This window comes from Antechinus flavipes, chromosome 2, assembly GCF_016432865.1.
Source record: "Antechinus flavipes isolate AdamAnt ecotype Samford, QLD, Australia chromosome 2, AdamAnt_v2, whole genome shotgun sequence".
NCBI lineage: Eukaryota > Metazoa > Chordata > Mammalia > Dasyuromorphia > Dasyuridae > Antechinus > Antechinus flavipes.
The window spans coordinates 658,204,545-658,225,868 of NC_067399.1; the positions used below are offsets into that span (position 1 = coordinate 658,204,545).

General features: G+C 35.5%; 1 protein-coding gene across 1 annotated transcript in view; it reads left to right on the forward strand.

Moving 5' to 3' along the window:
- Positions 1-21,324, forward strand: part of CTNNA3 (catenin alpha 3) — a 1,962,241-nt gene that overhangs the window by 970,225 nt on the left and 970,692 nt on the right. Inside the window, exon 8 of the mRNA XM_051982587.1 lies at positions 14,527-14,607. Coding sequence (XP_051838547.1) covers positions 14,527-14,607 — 81 coding nt within the window. The remainder of the gene's footprint in view (positions 1-14,526; positions 14,608-21,324) is intronic.

A 21,324-nucleotide genomic window follows, 5' to 3' on the forward strand; every position in this document is an offset into this window, starting at 1 on the left:
CATGATCATGGGCAATTTAATGTCTCAATAACATGAGAAACTCTCTAAGAATATATCTTATGGAGCATTTACCCATATGAATCAATGGATATCCAGTGCCACTGCATACTAGGAGTTTCCTAAAGAGAGAAATCCTACATCCAAGTCACTAAAAATAAAATAAAATAAACTAAGACCCATACTCCATTAAAAAGATTGCAAGTCATTAACTAAATGTTTGATTAATCAAGATTTAGAAATGAGATCACCCATTTCAGTGTAAAGGGTACAGCATACCAGGTTCAAATCCCAGCTAAATCACCATTTCCCTCTCTGGCTTGAGGCATTTCATGTTTCCTCTGCAAAGTGAGCTGCGGTTAATCTCTGAGATCATTTCCAGCTTTAAATTTGTTCTTCTATTGACACTAAAAAAAATCAGGATTAGAAAATGGAGATGCAGGGGGAATAAGAGATATACTAAAAAGATGGAGGCATAAGGAAAACAATCAAAATTTTAAAAGATCTGTTGGAGTGTTTTTCTCTACCTCACACAATATTTATGGAAGTAAAGAGCTTGCCAGGGAATGGTGTTTCTACTTAAAAGAGAATACCACTGGAGTACAATTTATCGGGTTTATGTCTATTCCATATTATCATTGCTTACTAGCCTCTGGTATCATTTTTTAAAAATACCACAGAGAAAGTCTTTGCTATTATAGCTCACAATATAATTGACATTATAAACCAACGCTCTCCCATTTCTAGAAAGGTGCTCTCTGCTTCTTTCAAACCCACAATAGCACCTACAGCCCAAATATGTGGCTCAAGGACACTTTGTATTTAGCCAGGTCATCTCAATAACAATATTAACAACAACAGCAAATATGATTTGGATAGAACCTGTTATATACCAGACACAAAAATCACCTTATAGATCTTTCATTTGATTTCCTACAATAACTATAAGAAGTATGTGATGTTATGATCCCACACAATGGGATTTACTTTTTTTTTTTTTTTATTTACAATTTACAATTGTGGGAACTGAGGCTAAAAAAAGGTCACATAGTGGCCAAGTGTTTAAGGCCAGATTTGAAATCAGGGCTTCCTGATGCCAGTCCCAGCTCTATCTCTACTGTGCCATTGTGAAGCCTAACTTAAGGTTACCCATATGAAATTGGGGCCTTGTAAAGTCTTGGTAAGTAGAGGTCGGGATCGGAGGTCCTGGCTTCAAATGTCATCTCTGCTGTTTTCAATATCTGTGATGTAGAACACAAACAAATTTGCCTCTCTTGGTTTTCATTATTATTTTATTCCTATAAAAAGAGAGTTGGATCTACCATTATCTGTGGTCCCTTCCAGTTTCCAATGTATCTTACAAGATGCTCATTCAAAATGCTGATCCCTAATGAGAGCAGCAATGAAGAAATCCTTAGCATGAGAATAGAATGCTCACTAGGGCATCATTACCAATTTGCTGACACATTAATGGACATTAGCTGACTGGTGAACTTTAGACATGACAAATCCATGTCATTTGCTATTACATTTTCTTAGGGATGGGAATGGGGTGGGGTATTTTAAGCCATGGGACCATAGCCAGACAAGGCTATGCTAGAGAGGGGCTTTGCAGGCATCTGGTAATGAAACCTCTGAGACTGTGATTAGATTTTAAAAGCCATAAGGAAACACACACAGACTTACAGACACACATAGACATAGTCCTAGGAAACCAAATGAACAACAAGAATTATTTTAACATCAGAAGATGTTTTCAGCTTTGCCAACACCAAAGCAGGGCAACTGGTTGATTTAGTCAAATTAATTTGTAATCTGTTCAGCTTTGGTCTGAAAACTATCATTACTTTACATGGGAATAAGCAGTATTTTATATAATTGTACATCTATAACTTATATCTGTTTGTTGTCTCAAGGAGGGAGGAGGGGGAGAAGAGGGAAAGAATAGAATTTGAAACTCAAAACTTTCAACAAAAATGTTTTTAAAAAAATGTTTAAAGAAAACTATCATTACAGGATCACAAACACATAGTCTTTGCCTCCCATCAAAAACATGATGGCTAAATCCAAAATTTTCCCTTAGGCTATGTATCCCTTGGTTTCAACTGCTCTCATGAAGGGACACTAGGGCTGTGGGCAGCTTGGATTTTCTTATAGCTGACCATGTTACTCTTTAATGTCAAAGAAACAAACTTCAGTAGAGCTTGAAGGAACCATATACACAATAATGTTCTTGACTGCAGTATCACTCTTTGTTTTGCTCTTTTTTTTATCAATAATGTCTCAACTACTACCTAGCACAGATTACTTTGGGAATGAGGCAGGATGTCTGAAACCATTCCCAATAACATTATTTTCTATATTCTCTCCCTCTCCCTCTCAGTTTCTGCCTCTCCCTCTCAATCTCTTCCTCTACCTATTCCTCCTCCTCTCACTCTCTGTCTCTCTGTCTTTCTGTCTCTATGTCTGTATGTTTCTCTCTCTTTCTCTCTCTCTCTCTCTCTCTCTCTCTCTCTCTCTCTCTCTCTCTCTCTCTCTCTCACACACACACACACATGCACAGACACACACACAATCACATGTACACACAATTTTTTTTTCATCAGATCATAAGCTTCTTGAAAATGTGAGATATTTTTGCTTTGTCTTTATGTGCCCAGCAATTAACTAAGTGCCTGGGACTTAGTTAGGACTTAATAAACATTAGATGATTGATTAAACTGTTGTCATTGATATATGGTAATCCCAGTCAAGAAACTAAGGAGATTGGAAAACACTCTTGAACTATGCCCAAAGGGCTACTAAACTGTCTATAACCTTTAATCCAGTAATACTACTATTAGGTCTGCATTCCAGAGAGATCAGAGAAAAGGGGAAAGGACTTATTTGTACAAAAATATTTACATACATAACAAAAAATTGGAAATTGAGGATATAATCATCTAGGTAATGGCTGAACAAGTTATGGCATGTGGATGTAATGGAATACTTTTGTGTAATAAGAATGAATAACAGGATGATTTCAGGAAAACCTGAAAGACTTATATGAACATGATGTAAAGTGAAGGGAACAGAACCAGGAAAGCAGTGCGCACAACTACAGCAATATTGTAATAATAGTAAGCTATGAATGACTTAGCTATTTTCAGTCATACAATGATCTAAGGACCCATGGTGAAAAATACAGTTCTCTTCCAATAAGAGAACTGAAGAACTCTAAATGCAAAGTATGCAAAAATATACTTTTAAAATTTCTTTATTTTTCTTGTTTTTTTTGTATGTATTTTCTTTCATAATGTAGCTAAATATGAAAATATGTTTTACATGATTTCACCTTCTCAAGGGGCAGAAGAAGAGAGGGAATGAGGGAAAAATGTCAAACAAAAATGTTTTGAATGATTGTTTAAAATTTTTAAAAGGTAATGGGAAATATTTAATAAAATATATTTATATATAAGCATTAGAAACATAACTATGGCTATATGTTATATATATACTTTTTAGTTTATATATATGTATATACATTCTCATTAATTATTTATGTATCTATTTATATCAATCTATCTAAATCTTAATATATCAAATGACCTTAGCATACCAAATACCTTACTAATACCAATAAGAATTTGCTATACAAATTATAGTATTAGAGAAGTGTTCAACTTAGAAGTTGAAACTTGAGAAAGATCACAATATTTATTATCTATTGGAATCAGACCTTGAAACCAGAATTTCCCTTCTCCCCAGCTGACTCTAAGTTGTTATCATGCTGCTTCTTCCATAGGAAGGGACAACAGAGAAGGAAGGAGGAAAAGATAGATAGTTTCTGGTGTGACCTTGGGAATAGGCAGAGAAAATGGCTGCCTATTGGGCATAACTTCAGAGGTGTTTCAAGATTTGTTCCCACTAGAGAATTCTTAAATCACCTATCAGCCCATCTTTTCATAATTGGAAATTAATTTCTTTGCCTTTGAGACTTATCCCTGGATAAAATTTAAATGCTCCTCAAGGAGGCAAAATGTTTGGTTAGCTTCACTGGTAATTTACCTAAAGTGAGGATTCTAGTAGCATCTTCCTCACAGATTTGTTGTGAGACTCAAATGTGATAATATATGTAGCTACATAAATGCTAGCTATTATTGTTTTAATTATGCAAAGTGCTTAACACACTTTAAAGTGTATGTTAATGTGAGTCATTATTATCTAGTATAATGCAGTAAGAACCCTTCTCATTTTTGTCTTGCTATAGCTGGGGGTAGTAGCCTTAATAATATTTGTGGAGTTGAAGTGGCTTGTGAACTACTTTCCTAAGAGCAAGCAAAGTTAGGAAGAAGATTGAGAAAGTTCTGAGCCCTTGAAAACAGAGGGAATGGACCTCTGAGGTCATCCAATCTCCTTACTTTATAGAGAAGAGGCTGGCCCAGTCATACTGGAGATAGAGGTTGGGGAGAAGAAATGAAAGAGTCTAGGAAAACTAGAAACCACCTTTGGCCACTTCACACATTTGCCAGGGGTCAGCCTATGTGCTAAAAGAGCCACCCAGTTAGTCCAATGGACAGTCACAAATGGCTCCCGGCTCTGCTATTAGAGCTGCTGTACTCCTTGTTCAATTGCATTTGATCAACATAATGCCTGGATGGTTTATCTTCAGCAATATGATTTTTAGTCAGGATGGTTTGTAATTTAGTTATATTTCTCAGGTTCAAAGCAGCTGAATCACATTATAGAAGCCAAGGATAACAAGCTATAAATACACAATTAGATAGATAGATAGATAGACAGACAGAGTTCCATACAAATATAAATACATATATTATATCTATCTATATATCTTTATATATACATATACATGCTGTGACTTAGGTAGGGCATTGAGAGGGTAAAGGAAATCTGGAGAAGACAAGGGGGATGATAAATGGCCTTGAGTTTATGTCAATTGAGCATCATTCAAAAGACCTGGAATTGTTTTAATCTTGAGAAAAGAAAATGGTGGAAGTACAGGGAGCTGCTATAATATATGTGAAAGGTTGTTGACCACACGGAAGGGAAATTAGATATGTTTTGCTTGGCTTATGTGAGAGAAGGGTCATGAAAGATATTCTTAATCTTTAAAATAATTTGCTCAGAAAACTTGGGGGTATTTGGCCAAGTGAAGAAGGGCAGAGGTTGAATTGAAATGAGTGGGGAGGAGAAATTAGGGACAGCAAGATCACTCAAGAAATAGGCTATTGGGCCTGGAGACAGGAAGACTTGAGTTCCAGGCCAGCCTCAGACACTTACTAGCTTTGTGATCCTTGTTCTATTTCTTTTTCTGAAATGGGACTATTTAAGCAATTTACTTCTTCCTCTCTTAATCTGGGAAGCCTATATTTTTGGAGGTAGTCATCCATTTCACTTAGGTTATCAAATTTATTGGCATAAAGTTGGGCAAAGTAACTCATTATTTCTTTAATTTCTTCTTCATTAGTGGAAAGTTCTCCCTTTTCATTTTTAAGACTACTAATTTGATTTTCCTCTCTCCTTTTTCTAATCAGATTTACCAAAGGTTTATCAATTTTATTGGTTTTTTTTCATAAAGCCAATTCATAGTTTTATTTGTTAGTTCAATAGTTTTTTTTTTACTTTCAATATTATTAATTTCTCCTTTTAATTTTAGAATTTCAAGTTTAGCATTTGATTGGGGGTTTTTAATTTGTTTTTTTCCTTAGCTATGTGATCCCGAAACATTCATTTCACCTGTTTCCCTTAATCCATTGGAGAAGGAAATGGCAAATTATTCCAGTATCTTTGCCAAGAAAACCTGATGAACAGCATGTTAGAATTAATCAGCACTAAGTGACTGAATGAACAACAACAATAAAAAAAGAGGAGAAAGCAAGGAGAATTTTAGTAAAATTTAAAGGAAATGCTCATACAATACATCTACTGGGAGGCTTTCCAATTCTCAAAGTCCATGATATGTAATAATGAAATTGATGACTCATGTTCATATAACGTTTTTCCCAAATCTTTCTCTCTCTCTTTCTCACTCTTTGCTCTATCTCTCCTTTTATTCCCCTCTTTCCTTCAATCTCTTTCTACCATATGTATCACTTAGCATGTGTATTATCTCTCCTATTATGATAAGAACTTCTTGAAAGAAGAAAGTTTTTTCTATTTGTATTCCTAGCAATTACCACAGAATTTTCCATAGGGTAAGTGCTTCATAAATATTTTATTCATTCAGCTATCCATCTATTCTTATTGTCTAATCTGTATGTAAACACGAATGTGCTATGCAACATATATCATAGAGTAAAAGGTCAACTTCATCCAAAGGGTGATGGGCTAAATGAGTGAAGAGGAAAGTGACACATTTTGGAGAGGATATGGAAAAATTGGGACATTGATTCATCGTTGGTGGATTTGTGAACTGATCCAACCATTTTGGAGCGCAATCTGGAATACTGCCCCAAAAGTTATGAAACTGCTTGTACCATTTGATCCATCAAGACCACAACTTGGTCTGTTTCCATAAAAATAACAGAGAGAGAGCCCAGCTATTTTTGTTGAACCCTGTGAGTTTGCCCTTACAGCAATCCTAAATCTCTATCTTTATGATTTCTGTCCATTGCTTCTGGTTCTTCCTTCTAGAAGGAAATAGACAAATAATAGAGAGGTATGTAATGTGGTTTAGTGACTAGATGACCAAACAGAGTCAGGACTAGGAATTAAATGCTGCCCCTGGCAGAAGCTAGCTCAGTGGCCATAGACCATTTATTTAAATTCCCAGGGTCTCACTTTCCTGATAAATAAAATGAGAAGGTTGCACTGGATGCTTTCTGTGTTTTTTCCTAGTACTACATATAGGTCCGTGACTTCAGGACTCTAAATCTAAGGCCTCATTTTGGAAATATCCCTTGATAACAGCTCCCCTGACTTATGTCAGCTTTTCTAGTTAAAAAGTCTAATTTTTTCACCTTCCTTTCATAATGCACAGACTTGAGGTTCATTGTCATCCTGGTCCTTCTCTAGTTGTTCTAGTTCTTTCATCAGTCAACCAACAAGCAATTATTGAATACCTTTGTTATTTTTCAGTCTTATCTGACTCCTTGTGACCCTGCTGGGGTTATATTGGCAAAGATACTAGAGTGCCTTGCCATTTCCTTTTCTTGCTCATGTGGAAACTGAGGCAAACAGGGTTATGTGATTTGCCACAATCACATGGCTAATAAGTTTTTGAAACTAGATTTAAAATCTTAAGACTAGAATTCCTGACTCCATGCCTGTCATTCTGATTACTGCCTCATCTAGCTGCCCTTAGCCAGGAAGTGATCTCCCAAGCTAAGATTTTTGTTGCTCAATCATGCCTGATTCTTCATGATATCACTTGGTGTTATATTGGGAGAGATGCTGAAATGGTTTGCCATTCCTTCTTCAGTTCATTTTACACATGAAGAAACTGAGGTAACAGAGTATGATGACTTGCCCAGGGTCACACCACTACTAAATGTTGAGGCAGATTTTAATTAACAGAGATGAATCTTCCTGACTCCAGGCTTGACACTCTGTGCACTGTGCCAACTAGCTGTCCTTTCTAGTACCTCCTATATACCAAACATTGCACTAAACACGGGAGACAAAAATATAGTAAATGAAATCTGCAATATTAAAAAAAAAACTCATATTCTAACATCACAATCTTTAGCTTGAGGATAAACTAGACACAGAGGTCAAAGAGTACTTACTAAATGTTCTCAAAATGGAAAGCACAAAATTCCCTTAGAAATACTTAAAAGTTTATTAATGTCGTACTTAAAGTGAAACATACAGAGCTGAACTCAAGATTCCAGTTGGTAGTCTTGCTAAAACATTACATCGGACTCTCCTTATTCCCAGAAGCTCTGCCCTTCTCTGAAAGTTTCCCACTTCAGTGCCTATCCTGAACTGTAGGTCCCAGAGCTTAATATTTCCTTAAAGGCATAATTTTGCCAGCCTGAGTATGTGTATTAAATTTTGAGAAGAGCTATTTCACAAATCCTTTCACCTAATGGGGGATGGAGAACCAGGATTTTAATGGTACCATATTCACATGTTTTCCTAACAGGGTATATGCTACTCTGGAACCAAAGGCTTAATTTTTCATGTTTGTGTATCAATAGATTCCTGAAAACAAGAACAACATTAACAAAAAACAAAATCCACAACATTTGCTGAATCTTTGCTTTTGTCATGTACTAAAGCATCAGGTACTGAAAAACCCAGACTGTTTCTGTGGAGAAGAAATAAACTCAAGGACATTGTGTTCTCTCTTTATGATGAAATGTAGATTTCCTACTAAAAGGCAAATGTGTCATTCTGAAAGGTTGGATAGGATGTTATTTTCAAAAAAAGAGAAAGAAACAACTCCAGCTGGTTAAGTTTAACTTCAGTACAAGATGCTCCTTAGCTTCTATAGCATTTTTAAAATTTGATTATCACTTGAATACATTTTCCTGGGTGTTAAATGCTTGCCCTTTGGTATTCAGGTCTTTGATGTCCTTCTGAGAGTCATGGAAAACATATTCCTCATTTGAAACATCTCTCTCCGTTGTTTCTTTTCCAGTCAAAAAGAACCTCATACCTGTCAACACATTTTCAGGACAAGAAATAGTAACATTTTGTTTTTCTTATACTGTTTTGGTTCTTTCACAGAATGAGGCCTTTTCTTTGAATCATCAACATAATAATAGCTGGTATTTATGGAGAGAGCTATTATTTATAAGATATTATTATAATATAAATGTATTATTTATAATAATGGCTCTCATCATCTTCAGGCCTGTAATTGTCTACACTCATGAGACTCCTGAGCTTTTTACAAAGCTCAAATACTAAATCTTACATGAGACCTGTCCTGATTTCCTCTTCCCCCTTTTCTCTCCTGAAATCATTTTGAATTTGCTCACTATGCACATGTATGCTCTTCTCAGTGAAATATGAGGTCTCTGAGACAAGCATAATATAGTGCCTGAAATATAGTAGGTGCTTAATAATTGCTTGTTCATGGATTACTTAATTTCCTGTCTCCTTCTTCATGCCTAGCATATAGCCTGAACATAACAGGAACATGGTAAATGTATTTTGGGTAGAAATGAACTGAACTGACTTTTCTCACTATTATCATGTGAGGTGGGCAGGGGGATAGATTTGGACCTTATTCAGGGTCACATAGCTAGTGTCTCCAGCACCATTTGAATTTAAACTTTCCTGACTCCAGGTTCATCAGTCTATTCATTGGACCACATTTTAAAGCATTTATAAATATTTCTCAGATTTGAAAAAGGAAGTCTATCAGATCCCTTCTTGTCCATAAATTCTATGATTTTATGAATCCAAAGATGCAATCCTGTGATCTAAGAAGATTATAAAATCATGTGCTTAGATCTACAAAAGGATCTTGAAGGCTATCAAGTACAAGCCCATGATTTTGCAAATGAGGAAATTGGACTCCAAACAAATTAAAGAATTTGCCCAGAGTCACACAACTTGGAAGTGTCAGAGATACAATTTGAACTTCATCTCTTTCTACCTCAGTTTCCTATTATGTAAAATGAGAATAGTAGTAAGTCTTTTCTCACATAGATATTCTGGGGAATCAAAGGAGATTACATAAAACAATTTGTAAACTAAAAATGCTTTATAAATGAATGTTATCTACTAAATGTTGAAGGATTTTAAGAAATGACTATTCCTCCTGTCATTTCATTTCATTTGATTATAATCCCCCAAGAGCAAGATTGTTCCATTTTTTCTTTGTTATCCCTACCCACAACGTAGTGGCTGACATCTAGTTGGAGCTTAATAAATGAGTGTTTAATTGAATTGAATTAGAGACTAAGAAATCTTGACCTGGAAGGAACTTCTGGCACTACCCATTTTCGAGATGAGCACAGGGCGTGGTATATGATAGATTATAATAAATGGTGCAGTGTTGGGGAAACTGAGAACAGGGGTTTTTAAAAGTGATTGTCACTGTTACATGTTTAATAAGTGTTGGAGAACAGATTTGGGCTTTGGGCTTCTAACCTTGGAGCCTTTGCTCCTTCCACCATATGGTGTTATGCAAAATGAAGGGGAAAGGGATCTGGTAACTGAATTCTGAACAAGCCAAAGAGAGGAAAAAAGCAAAGGATAGAGGGCTAAAAAATGAATGAAAAGAGGAGGGATATGGGAAGGAAGAAACAAATGAGCCCTGTGTGAAGAGCCAGAGTTTAAAATGAAAATGTCCCCAGCTCTCTAAAGAGCCTTGGACCCAGGCTAAGGCTTGAATATAAAAACTGGAAAATCATCTTTAGAGCCCTTATTGAATCTTTTCAAGTCGCCACCTTGGGTCAACACTGCCACATCTAATAACACTGCCAACTTTGAACGGTATTGATGAATCTCAGTGCAGAAGATACCAAGTGTGCTAAAAATAGGAGAGCTTACAAGACTGACATCAATTTCTTCTGAGCAGTTGCTAGGTGTGCTTGTGACCCTAAGGGTTCCTTATATTCCTTTTCAGGCAGACCTTTATTCTTTTGTCCCTGCTTTGGAAAGAACAGGATAGTACTAAAGTGAAGGGCAGAGGTAGTATGGTATAATGGATAGGGCAGTGGATTCAGACTCAGAAGCTTAGGATTGGAATCTGGCTTTCTTGCTTAGTACCTGTGTGACTTTGGGCATGGCACTTTACCTCGATGAGCCTCAGTTTCCTTAATTGGATAGTAATAACCTCTCAGATTCTTTCCAGAATTAAATTTGTGAACATAAAGAACACTCTTTTCATTTCTGGGAGTAAGATTAAAATGGCTTTAGTAACTGTAAATCTGTACATCAGAGAGTTCCACTGAGATGTTTCTGGCAGCTTCTGACAGAGGCTACTCATTGATGACCCTCTCACCTGCACTCTCACAGGTCTACCTCAGTTGTCCCTTTTTGACAAGGAGCCCTGTGAAAGCATTATGAAATACCAACTAAAACTCAGAAAGTCAAAATGACTTACACAGGGTCACACCAATAATAACCATTAGAGGTAGAACTTAAAATTAGAGCTCTGTGGGTCCCCAAGAGCACCAACCTTTTCCCCCAATCATGTGATCTATCCTATGAAGAGAATAGTCTTTCAATGATAAGACATGTAATTTGGTTGAATCTACTGCATAGGAATCTTGACAAAGCAGAAAAGACATTGGATTTTGAGCTGAGACTAAAGTTTGAATTCCACCTCTGTTACTGATTCTTTGTGTGGACTCAGTTTCCCCAGGTGTAAATGATGGGTGTTATACTAAATCACTTCTAAAATACCTTCCCAATTTAAATAAATTATCCTATCAACCTCATTTAAGAAAGACCTTTATGTATGCTTTGTGGTCCCTTGCAGTCCTGATTTAATTGTTGGGTCAGTTCAGTCATGTCCAACTCTATGTGACACCATTTTGGGACTTTCTTGGCAGAAATACTGGAATGGTTTGTCGTTTCCTTCTCCAGCTCATTTTACACATGAGGAAACTAAGGCAAGCAGGGTTGAATAACTTGTCCAAGGTCATACAGCCATTAAGTATTGAGGCTTCATTTAAATTCATATCTTCCTGGCTCCAGATCTGGTATTTTACATCAACTGCACTACTAGCTTAGTTCAATCTTATAATACAATAATATACAATAAATATTAAATGCCTAATATGTTCTATAAACTGTGCAGGAGAGGTGTGGGGGACAAGGCTGGAAAAGACAGGGTATGGAAGAGATTACCAACACGGGGCCATGATGATAGTGGAATTGATTTCAAAGACTATAGTCTGTTGGGAAATGAAAAGTTGACTGGACTTCTGAGGCTTCTCTAAATAGAGATTTAAAAAGTAAGTTTTTTTGTTTCTTCTTCCATTTCCCTAATTAGAGAAGAGGTAAATGAGAGTACTAATGAGGCATGAATACCAATATTTGTGATGATACATTTCTTGGTGATGAGTTTTTTTTTTCCCTGAGGTGGTGAGGGTGGATGATGATGATGATGATGATGGAACCCAAAGAGTGGAGCTGGTGGGGAATGGAGAGGAGTTTCCCTTTGTCCTTTGTCTTTGATCCAGTCTTTGGTTGTATCTTTAATCCCAGCTTCCAGCTGTAACTCACTTTAAATGACTTTATGCTGATATGACCTAGGGTAGATATAAGAACATTCGGCTAGATATATGAAAGATGCTTTTCATCCTTCCTCCAATGAATTTGGAGCTAGAGAGATCCATGAATGCCGTCTCTCCAATTGGATTTGTCATTAGAGAGACTTATGAATGTCATCTCTCCCATCCCCCTCTTGTAATAGATAATGAAACTGAGGTCTAGGGAGGTGAAATAAGCTTCAAAATTGAGTCATTTGTTCCAAGGTGATAAGACAAAAGGGAAAAGTCAATTTGGAGTTAGAGACCTGGGTTCAAATTTTAGCTTTGCTCTTTATGATCTATGTGACCTTAGGTATTATTCCCCCTTTCTGCTTCTCTCCATCTATCTATGAGAGGGTTAGATTTGATTTCTAAGGAACCTTTAAAATTGATGTCTATATCCAAGTAAAAGATAGGAATTGAATTTAGGCTTTCTAGCTCCAACAGTCGTTTCATGGATAGCTTTGCCATTGAAAATACTGGGTTCAAATCCTGACTCCAGTCTGTCTGTGTAAACTTAAACAAATCTTATGACCTTTCTAAACCTCAGTTTCCACATGTGTAAAAGTGGGGATTAGATTATATGATTCCTGAGTAGTCTCTTGGGAAAAAAGAAATTTTTTCTTGGAACTTGGAATGAATTCTTTCTGTTCCCTTAAAAAGGCATATACTCTCTCAATGACCAATTCTTTGGCTCCTTAAATTTTGCTTTCTTACTTTCAAGGTCTCTTCCCAAGGACCATTCTCAGCTTATTAATTTAAAGAGCAGCCATTTTCAAAGAAATGAATCATGTAATGGTCATTTCCATCTCTTTTATGCTAAATATCACCAGAAACGGGCTTAGTTTTGACTCAGTATTTGTTCAGAAAACTTAAATGCACGCACACTTATACTAACAAGGTTATTCTCACACACAAACATGGACCAAGGTTATTCTTCAAGATTTAAATTAACAACAAAATGAAAGAATGAAATAAGTAAACTAACAAATTCTTTGGATTGGAAGTGATATCAAAGTCTAGAGACTGAAGAGACTTTGGAAATCAATTAGTATCTGGTTGTTGTCCTTTGTTCTCAAAGAGAACTAAGAATGACATCAATTTGTTGGGGTCAGGGTCAAGATAGAATGTGTCTCACCAGTGACTGGCCAGACCAATATGAGTTTGAAAGACTATCACAAGTTGGGCATAAATAAAGTTAATCCCTCTACATTATAACTTTATCTATTTGTGTTTCAATATATCCACTCACTGGCACAAGAAACAAGGAATTTTTTGGTAATATTGCAGAAGTTGCAGATGACTCATGAAGGTTAGCAGAAACCAAAAATGTTTAAAAACTCTGAAATGATTTAGACTTCTTTGGTATAGAGGGCCCAAAATTCTTATGTAGATTTTCCAATTATGGGTGACTCTTCACCCCTAATCCCCACAATGTAGAAGGAATAACTGTAGTCTACATGAAGGACAAAGACAAGGCCTCCTTCTTTTCTGATCCATTAGAACTGGCAGGACCTATTTTTATTTTTTCTATTTGTTTCTCAAACTCCTAGAATGGTACCTAATATCTTTTTAACTCTAAATGACTTTTGGATTCATTTGGATCAAGAATGGAAAGGTAATTCCAAAGCCATACCATGAAATTCCTTCCTTTTTAAATCAGATGACATATGACACACGGCACAGGTTCCCTTAGGTAGCATATGATAAAGCCAGAATTCAAACTCACTTCTCATGAATCCATATTGAGTCCTATTCTTGCAGAAGCAGAAGAGAGAGGTAGCCTTCAGGTTGTCTGGAGAAGCACCCAGACTGCTTTCTGTTGTCCCTAGAAACAATTTGTTCTTGGAATCTTGTCAATCGCATCCATGGTCAAGGTTCACACTGCATATTTTACTTGGTGTTCAACAAAGCTCCAATATGTCTCGGCATCCTTTGCGCAATGCCCGATTAAAATTACTCCTTTCAGAAACTCCCAAAGAAGTTGACAAATGGGGCCTCCGGTGCTTTTAAGCTAATTGCTCCGCTTAGTGGGTAACAAATTGGCATGCTGGGAGCTTTGGAGTAGCATTCTATATAGAGCCTGTTGGGTCTGATGTCTGGCTGAATGGACCCTAGTGCTGTTGCAGCTACCATAACCCCTCAAAGGACCAACCAGTGTGGCCATTAATCACGATTCTTCTTCTCTTAAGAAAGAGGTTCATATCTCTCAGGGAACATGGTAGTAGGTTGAAAACCTGTTCTTGAAATGCCAAGCTGTTATTTGCTAGGGATGGGGTGAGGTGGGGATGGGAGAAAACAAGTTGCTAGCACAAGGTAGCAATTAGATTTGGTTTCTGATGACAGTTTTTCATTTTATGTTTTCTTACAGGCTGGGAAGAAGGAAAGGAGCAATGCCCTGAATGTCGCAATAGATAACATGTGCAAAAAGACTCGAGACCTGCGTAGACAGGTGAGAGAAGAGAATAGGGGTGAGAGGAAATGAGGATGGTGGGGAAAATAGATCACATACATGTAGCCAAAACATTTCTCTTTTGCTTTTGATCTAAAAGAAAATAGTCACAGGATTACAGATTTTGAGTTGGAAGAGAATTTGGGGACAGAACAAACTGAAGTCTCTAGAGGATAAATGGCTGACCCAAAGTTCCAGAATTAATAAGTATATGAAGCAGAGATCAAACCCAAGTTTCTTGACTATTACCTTTCATACCATATTGCCTCGTGTGATTTAGTTATCTCAAAAAAAATCAAGTAATTTATTTTAAGCTATTTATCATGTCACTAGTCTTAGCAGCATAACAACATCAAGATGGAGAATCTTCTAATTAGAGTGGGAAGGGGTCTCTATAATCATCCCAGCCAATACCCACATAAAATAAATCATCTTTATAAGATACAAGACAAGTAGCTATCTGACCTCTGCTGTTTTTTCTTCAGTGACGAGGAATCCCAGTTTAACGTTGCCTATTCCAGTTTTGGACATTTGGAATTATTGGGAAGTTGACCACTCCACCCCACTGCTTCTAGCATCAAGGCTATATTTGCCTTTTGGATTGCAAGATTTAAGTATCACAGATTTGGAGGTATTGGAAAGGACCTCATGTTATCTAGTCCAACATTTCCATTTTACAAAGCATGAAACTGAGGATCAGAAAGATTAAGTGATTTGACTACCATTACAGAGGTATTCCATCAAGACCAGATCTCTGTCCATTACCACATGTAGCCTTTTGAACTTGCAACTATCTCTCTTGGCTTTACCTTCTAAGAGCAAGCAGTACAATAACACTGGTTTTTCTTTCATAGGAAAGACCTTCCAACATCAGGGGAAGGAAAAGTCATATATTACCTCAGAGTGCTTACCTGTCCAGGATTGACATCCTGAATGCCTTTGAATGACATACTTTAAACCTGTATTGTCCGTGTTGCCAGTCTCTGGATATGCTCCAGATAATCAACGGTTTCCTTAAATTGTTCCAATTATTCACCCACACGATTGAACACAGTATTCCACATGTTATATGAATAGGGCTGAAGCCAAAGGGATTGCCATTTTCTTAGTTCCATAAGCTATGTTTTCTTAATGTAGCCCAAGTTCATATAAGCATTTTGCTGTCTTATCACACTGATGATTCATATTGAGTTTTTAGTACAGTATAATCCCTTCAATTTTAAATATAAAAGCAATAAGAAAACAAAACCACCCAAGCCACTTTCTAAAATGTTCCTTTAATCCATACTTAGGAAGTTGATTTCTTGAACTCATAACTCATTATTTAAACCTCGTGAATTTCTCTTCATTAGACTCAACCCCATATTCTAATCTATCATGAGTTCTTTGGATCCCAACTCTGTTATCCAGTGTATCCTCTATTCAAATATGATGAGGATAATATCTGGGCCTTCAATCACATCACTGACATAAATGTTAGACAGCAGAGGACCAGAAACACATCCCTGGAATTCTCCCCTGGAGAGAACATGGTCTCTTTCTTGTTGAAATTGATTTATTATCAACTTTTCTATGAAGCCATACATTAAATAGTTCTGAAATCATCTCCCTGGATTATTGTCCAGTCCAAATCTCTCCATATGTCAACACTAAAACTCTGAGTAATTTTATCAAATGTTTTGTGGAAACTCAGGTAAGCTATATCTAGTGTTGTTCTCATTTTCCAATTTGGTAACCTCATCAAAAATAAGAAGCACTTTTCATTTGGCAGGACTGTTCTTGAGGAGGTGGCCAAACTGCCTCTTTGTAGCTACTGCTTGCCTTTAATGGTAATGATTATTAATCATAAGCATTTGTATATTATTTATGTATAATGTTTGTATATTATTAAATATTTGTATATGATTATCTCATTTAATCCTTACAACAATGTCAAAAGACAGGTATTATAGTTATATCCACTAGATAAGCTAACCAAGGTTAACAAGTTAAGAGATTTGCCTAGGAAAATATCCAAGGAAGTATTTGAAGGAGGATTTGAATTCTGGTCTTTCTAATTTCATTTATCACTTCATATAGAATTATTCCATGGAATATTTCTCAAGAATTTCATTAGCTACTTCAATCCTCTGAATAAAAATAAATGGCCTTTTAGTGATATTGATAGAAACAAAGACAGAGATGAGAGGTGGGTGGGAAATACGCAAAAAGAAAAGAATTATAAGTAAAATTTCCATCAACAAGCCTGTTGTACCCATGATGGACCTGTGTTTATTATTCTCTCCCTAGAAGAAATGTAACCACTCAGATATATAGAAGCTAAAAATAAGAGTGAATTTTTCTTCCATGTGGGAAGGGAATAGGAGTTTGTAAAATAATTCTGATAAACAGGAGAAAGAACCAAGCCCCGATATCTTACCTCCTATGCCTTTATTAATCCTTTATTAAACCAGCCTTTTCTGGTTTTGTTCTGGTTACACTGCTCTATATTTCATTTTATGCTTTCTTTTATCAAGTAAGAAATTTTAAAAAATCAACATTAGTTCAATACAAGTCAAGATCCATCACAGTGGCTATTGTTATTCTAGATTGTATTGAGATGTACAAAGTCCAGAATGAGAGCTCATATATAGTATAATAGTCAGACCATAACTGGAGTCTTGTGTTTAGTTCTTGTTGTTACATATTATAAAGGAAATTGAGCAGGGTTGTGCTGGTACCAGCAATAAAGAACTGATTGCTTAATTTTTATTATGAACATTTATAGAAATTTCTAGTTGTTACAAATCAGGCTTTGCTTCATTGTTGCTTTTTTTATTGTCTAGCCTTAAGATAGTGTCAATAATGCAGATTTATCTTTAAAATTATGTGTATTTTTTCTGGAGGTTGGGTTATAATGCATATACCAGCACATTACTATATTACCTTGGAAACACTGGGCTCGATTGAAGGGAAATAGAAGGTTGAGAGAATAAAATCATCAACATACCAAGGCCTGATGAATGTAGGATGACAATCATTACAACAACAACAACACAACACAACACAACACAACACAACACAACACAACACAACACAACAACAGCAACAACATCCTGTATTTGTCATTTTTCTGTAGATTCCTTCAAGGTTTATAAAGTCTAAAGGCTTATACCTTATAAAAGCCTCATAGCGCAGCCCTGGAGTTGACAATGTGAAGGACATATAGAGAGGGACTATTAGTAGTGTAGGCCCCTTGATAATCAACTGAAGGAACTGGCATGTTTAACTTCATGATGAAAAGCTTGGTTTGGTTGCTGTCATTTCTACCTTCAGAGTTCTGAATGGCTATCATGTGCAATAAGAGTTAGATATTTTTTTTCTATTCCATCTTGGGGAGCTAAGATAGGATTAGTGGAATGATATCTATTTAAGAAAGACAGAATTCAACTTAATCTGAAGGGGAGAGAAAACATCCTCAAATTAAAGTAGAATAAACCAACATCCAAATGATTTTATGATAAGTACAACTGTTCATAGATGGAACGGGCCAATTTGGAGGGTTGATAATTTTCTCTTACTGGAGGTCTTCAAGCAAAAACTGGAAGACTATTTCTTAGGAATTTTCTAAAAAACATTGTATTTAGACTGAAAATTTCACTAAATGACCTCTTAGATTCCTTTTTAAAGCTCTAAAATTCTGTGATTTTTGACTTATGATCCAATAGCTTCAATCTTCTAATGTATTTGTGTAAGTACACAGATATGCAAGTATCAGTGAAAGCAGACCCATAATCAAAAAGAAGATCTAGACAGTATCTTTGAAGAAATTATCCAAAAAAAAATATGCCCTGTTATCCTGGAACCAGAGTGCAAAATGAGATTTGAAAGAATTCACCAATAACCTCAGGAAAGAGTTACCTAAATAAAAACTCCAAGGAATCTTAAAGCCAAATTTCAGAAGTTTTAGGTTAAGGAAAAATACTGCAAATGGCCAGAAAGAAACAATTCAAACATCAGGGATAACATAGGATTTAGCACTTGTGATATTAAAGAATCCAAGGTCATAGAACATAATATTCTGGAAGATAAAGGAGTTAGGGACTACAACCAAGAATCACCAGTCCAATGAAATTAAGCACAATGCTTCAAGGGAGAAAATGGTCATTCATTTGAAATAAAAAAAAAAGTCAGCCTTTGATAAGACCAGAATTGAACAACAACAAAAAAATTGATCTCCAATATCATGACCCAAAATAAACCTTTTAAAAACAAGCAAAAAGAAAAAAAAAGGAAACAAGGGATTTAGTGGAGCTGAACTATTTATATCCCTACATAAGAAAATGATACTTGTAATTCTTTAAAAAAGTATCAAAAATGGTTCAACTAGAATGAATATATATATATACAGTGAGTTTACTTGTATAAGATGATTTTAAGGGAATGGCATAAAAATTAACAAATGAGAAAGAAAAGTTTATTGGGTACAGATGGAAGAGAGATGAATGGAGCAATTAATTCAAATGAAATAGCACAAAAAATCCTATTACTTTAGTGGAATAGATGCATGTGGGCATCTCTTAATATTTACTCTCATAAGTGTTGGCTTAAAGAGGGGGTTATATATAATCAGTTGAATATGTAAATATGTCTTACCTGACAAGAAAGTAGGAGGGGAAGAGATTAACCAAAAAGGGGTGAGGAAAACCTGACAGAAGAGAAGGCAGACCAGGAGAAGTAACAAACAGGACAAAGTACTCTCAAGAAGGATAAGGTTAAAAAAAAGAGAGAGGATAAATAGGAGGAAAGACACGATAGAGGGGAAAAATACCATTAGGAGTCATAATTGTAAATGTAAATGGAATGGACTCTCCCATAAAATGGAAGCAGATAGCAGAGTGGATCAAAAACTAGAATCCTACAATATGCTGTTTACAAAAACCACATTTCAAACATGGGGACACACACACACACACACACACACACCTAAAGATAAGGGATTGTAGCCAAATCTATTATACTTCAGCTAAAATAAAAAACAAAACAAAACAGTGACAATAATTCTAATCACAGAAAAAATAAAAGTAAACCTAGACATGATTTAGACATAAAGGATAACTTCATAAGCTAATAAAAAGAACAAGGAGTCTATCTGTCAAAGTTATAGAGTAAGGAAAAATCCATAATGAAACAAGAAATGTAAAATAGATAATTTTGATTATATTAAAATTAATAACTTTCATCCCAATAATCAAAAACAAAAACAATGCAACCAAAATTAGAAGAAAAGCAGAAAGCTGGATAACAATTTTTACAGTAAATTTCTTTGATAAAGGCCTGATTTCTTAAATATGTAGAAAAGTGAATCAAATTTACAAGAATATAAGCCATCACAACTGATAAGTGGTCAAAGGATATGAGTAGGCAGTTTTCAGATGAAGAAATCAAAGTTATCTACAGACATATGAAGAAGTACCCTAAATCATTTTTAATTAGAGAAATACACATTAACACAACTCTGAAATACCATTTCACTTTTATCAGATTGAATAATATAATAAAAAGGAAAATGATAAATGTTAAATATGATATTGAGAAATTGAGACACTACTGCACTGTTAGAGGAGTTGTGAATTGATGCAATCATTCTGGAGAACAATTTGGAACTATGCCTAACAGGCCACCAAACTATTCATATAGTGCTATCCAACAATATAACGACTAGGTCTATATTCCAAAGAAACCATTTTAAAAAGGGAAAAGCATATACATGTCCAAAAATGTTTATAGTGGCCCTTTTTGTACTGGCAAAATATTGAAAATTAATGGGATGCCCATCAATTGAGTAATTATTGAACAAACCATGGTATATAGGTATAATAGAAAAATACTGTGCAATAAGACATGATAAACAGACAGATGTCAAAAAATACCAGAAAGACTTGGTTGAACTGATATAAAGTAAAATGAGCAGAATCAGGACAATGTCATACATAACATCAGTAGCATTGTGTGCTGATCAGCTATGAGTGGTTCAATTCTGCTCAGCCATAAAATGATCCAAGACAAGTACAAGGAACTCATGAAGAAAAATACTATTCACATCCTGATAAAGAATTGATGGACATTTTATGAACTTTGAATACAGATGGAAGCATACTTAAAAAAAAAAAACTTTACTATTCTTTTTCATGTTTTTCCTCTTTTGATCTATTTCTTCATTTACAACTGTAACTAATATGGAAATATGTTCTACATGATAGAGGATTATAACATACATCAAATTGCCTGCTATTTTAGGAAAGGGGATGGAGAGAGGAAGAAAAATTTGGAATTCAAAATCTTGTTAAAATGAGTGCTAAAATTTTTCTTGTCATGTAATTGGGAAAAAATAAAATACTATTAAAAAGAGAGGAAAAAGAAACTTCCTGAGACCTTTGCTGCCTTTCTACCCTTCTCCCATTCAGTGTCCCACTTTCTCTTAAGACATTTATTATAAAAAATGTTATTTAGGAAAGCAATATGAGCCATTTTAACCCCTATAGTTCTTGGCTAAGTTTATCCAATTGTTTCTCAAAATTATCTTCCAAATACTTAATCATGTCTGGTGAGAAAACATTGATAATCTGTCACATTAGTGGCATTAATAGTATTCCTTTGGGGGAGAGAAGATAAGTCCAACTCCCTCAATGACTTCCTCAACTTGATAGAAGAAAGTGTTTAGAGATATAAAAAAGA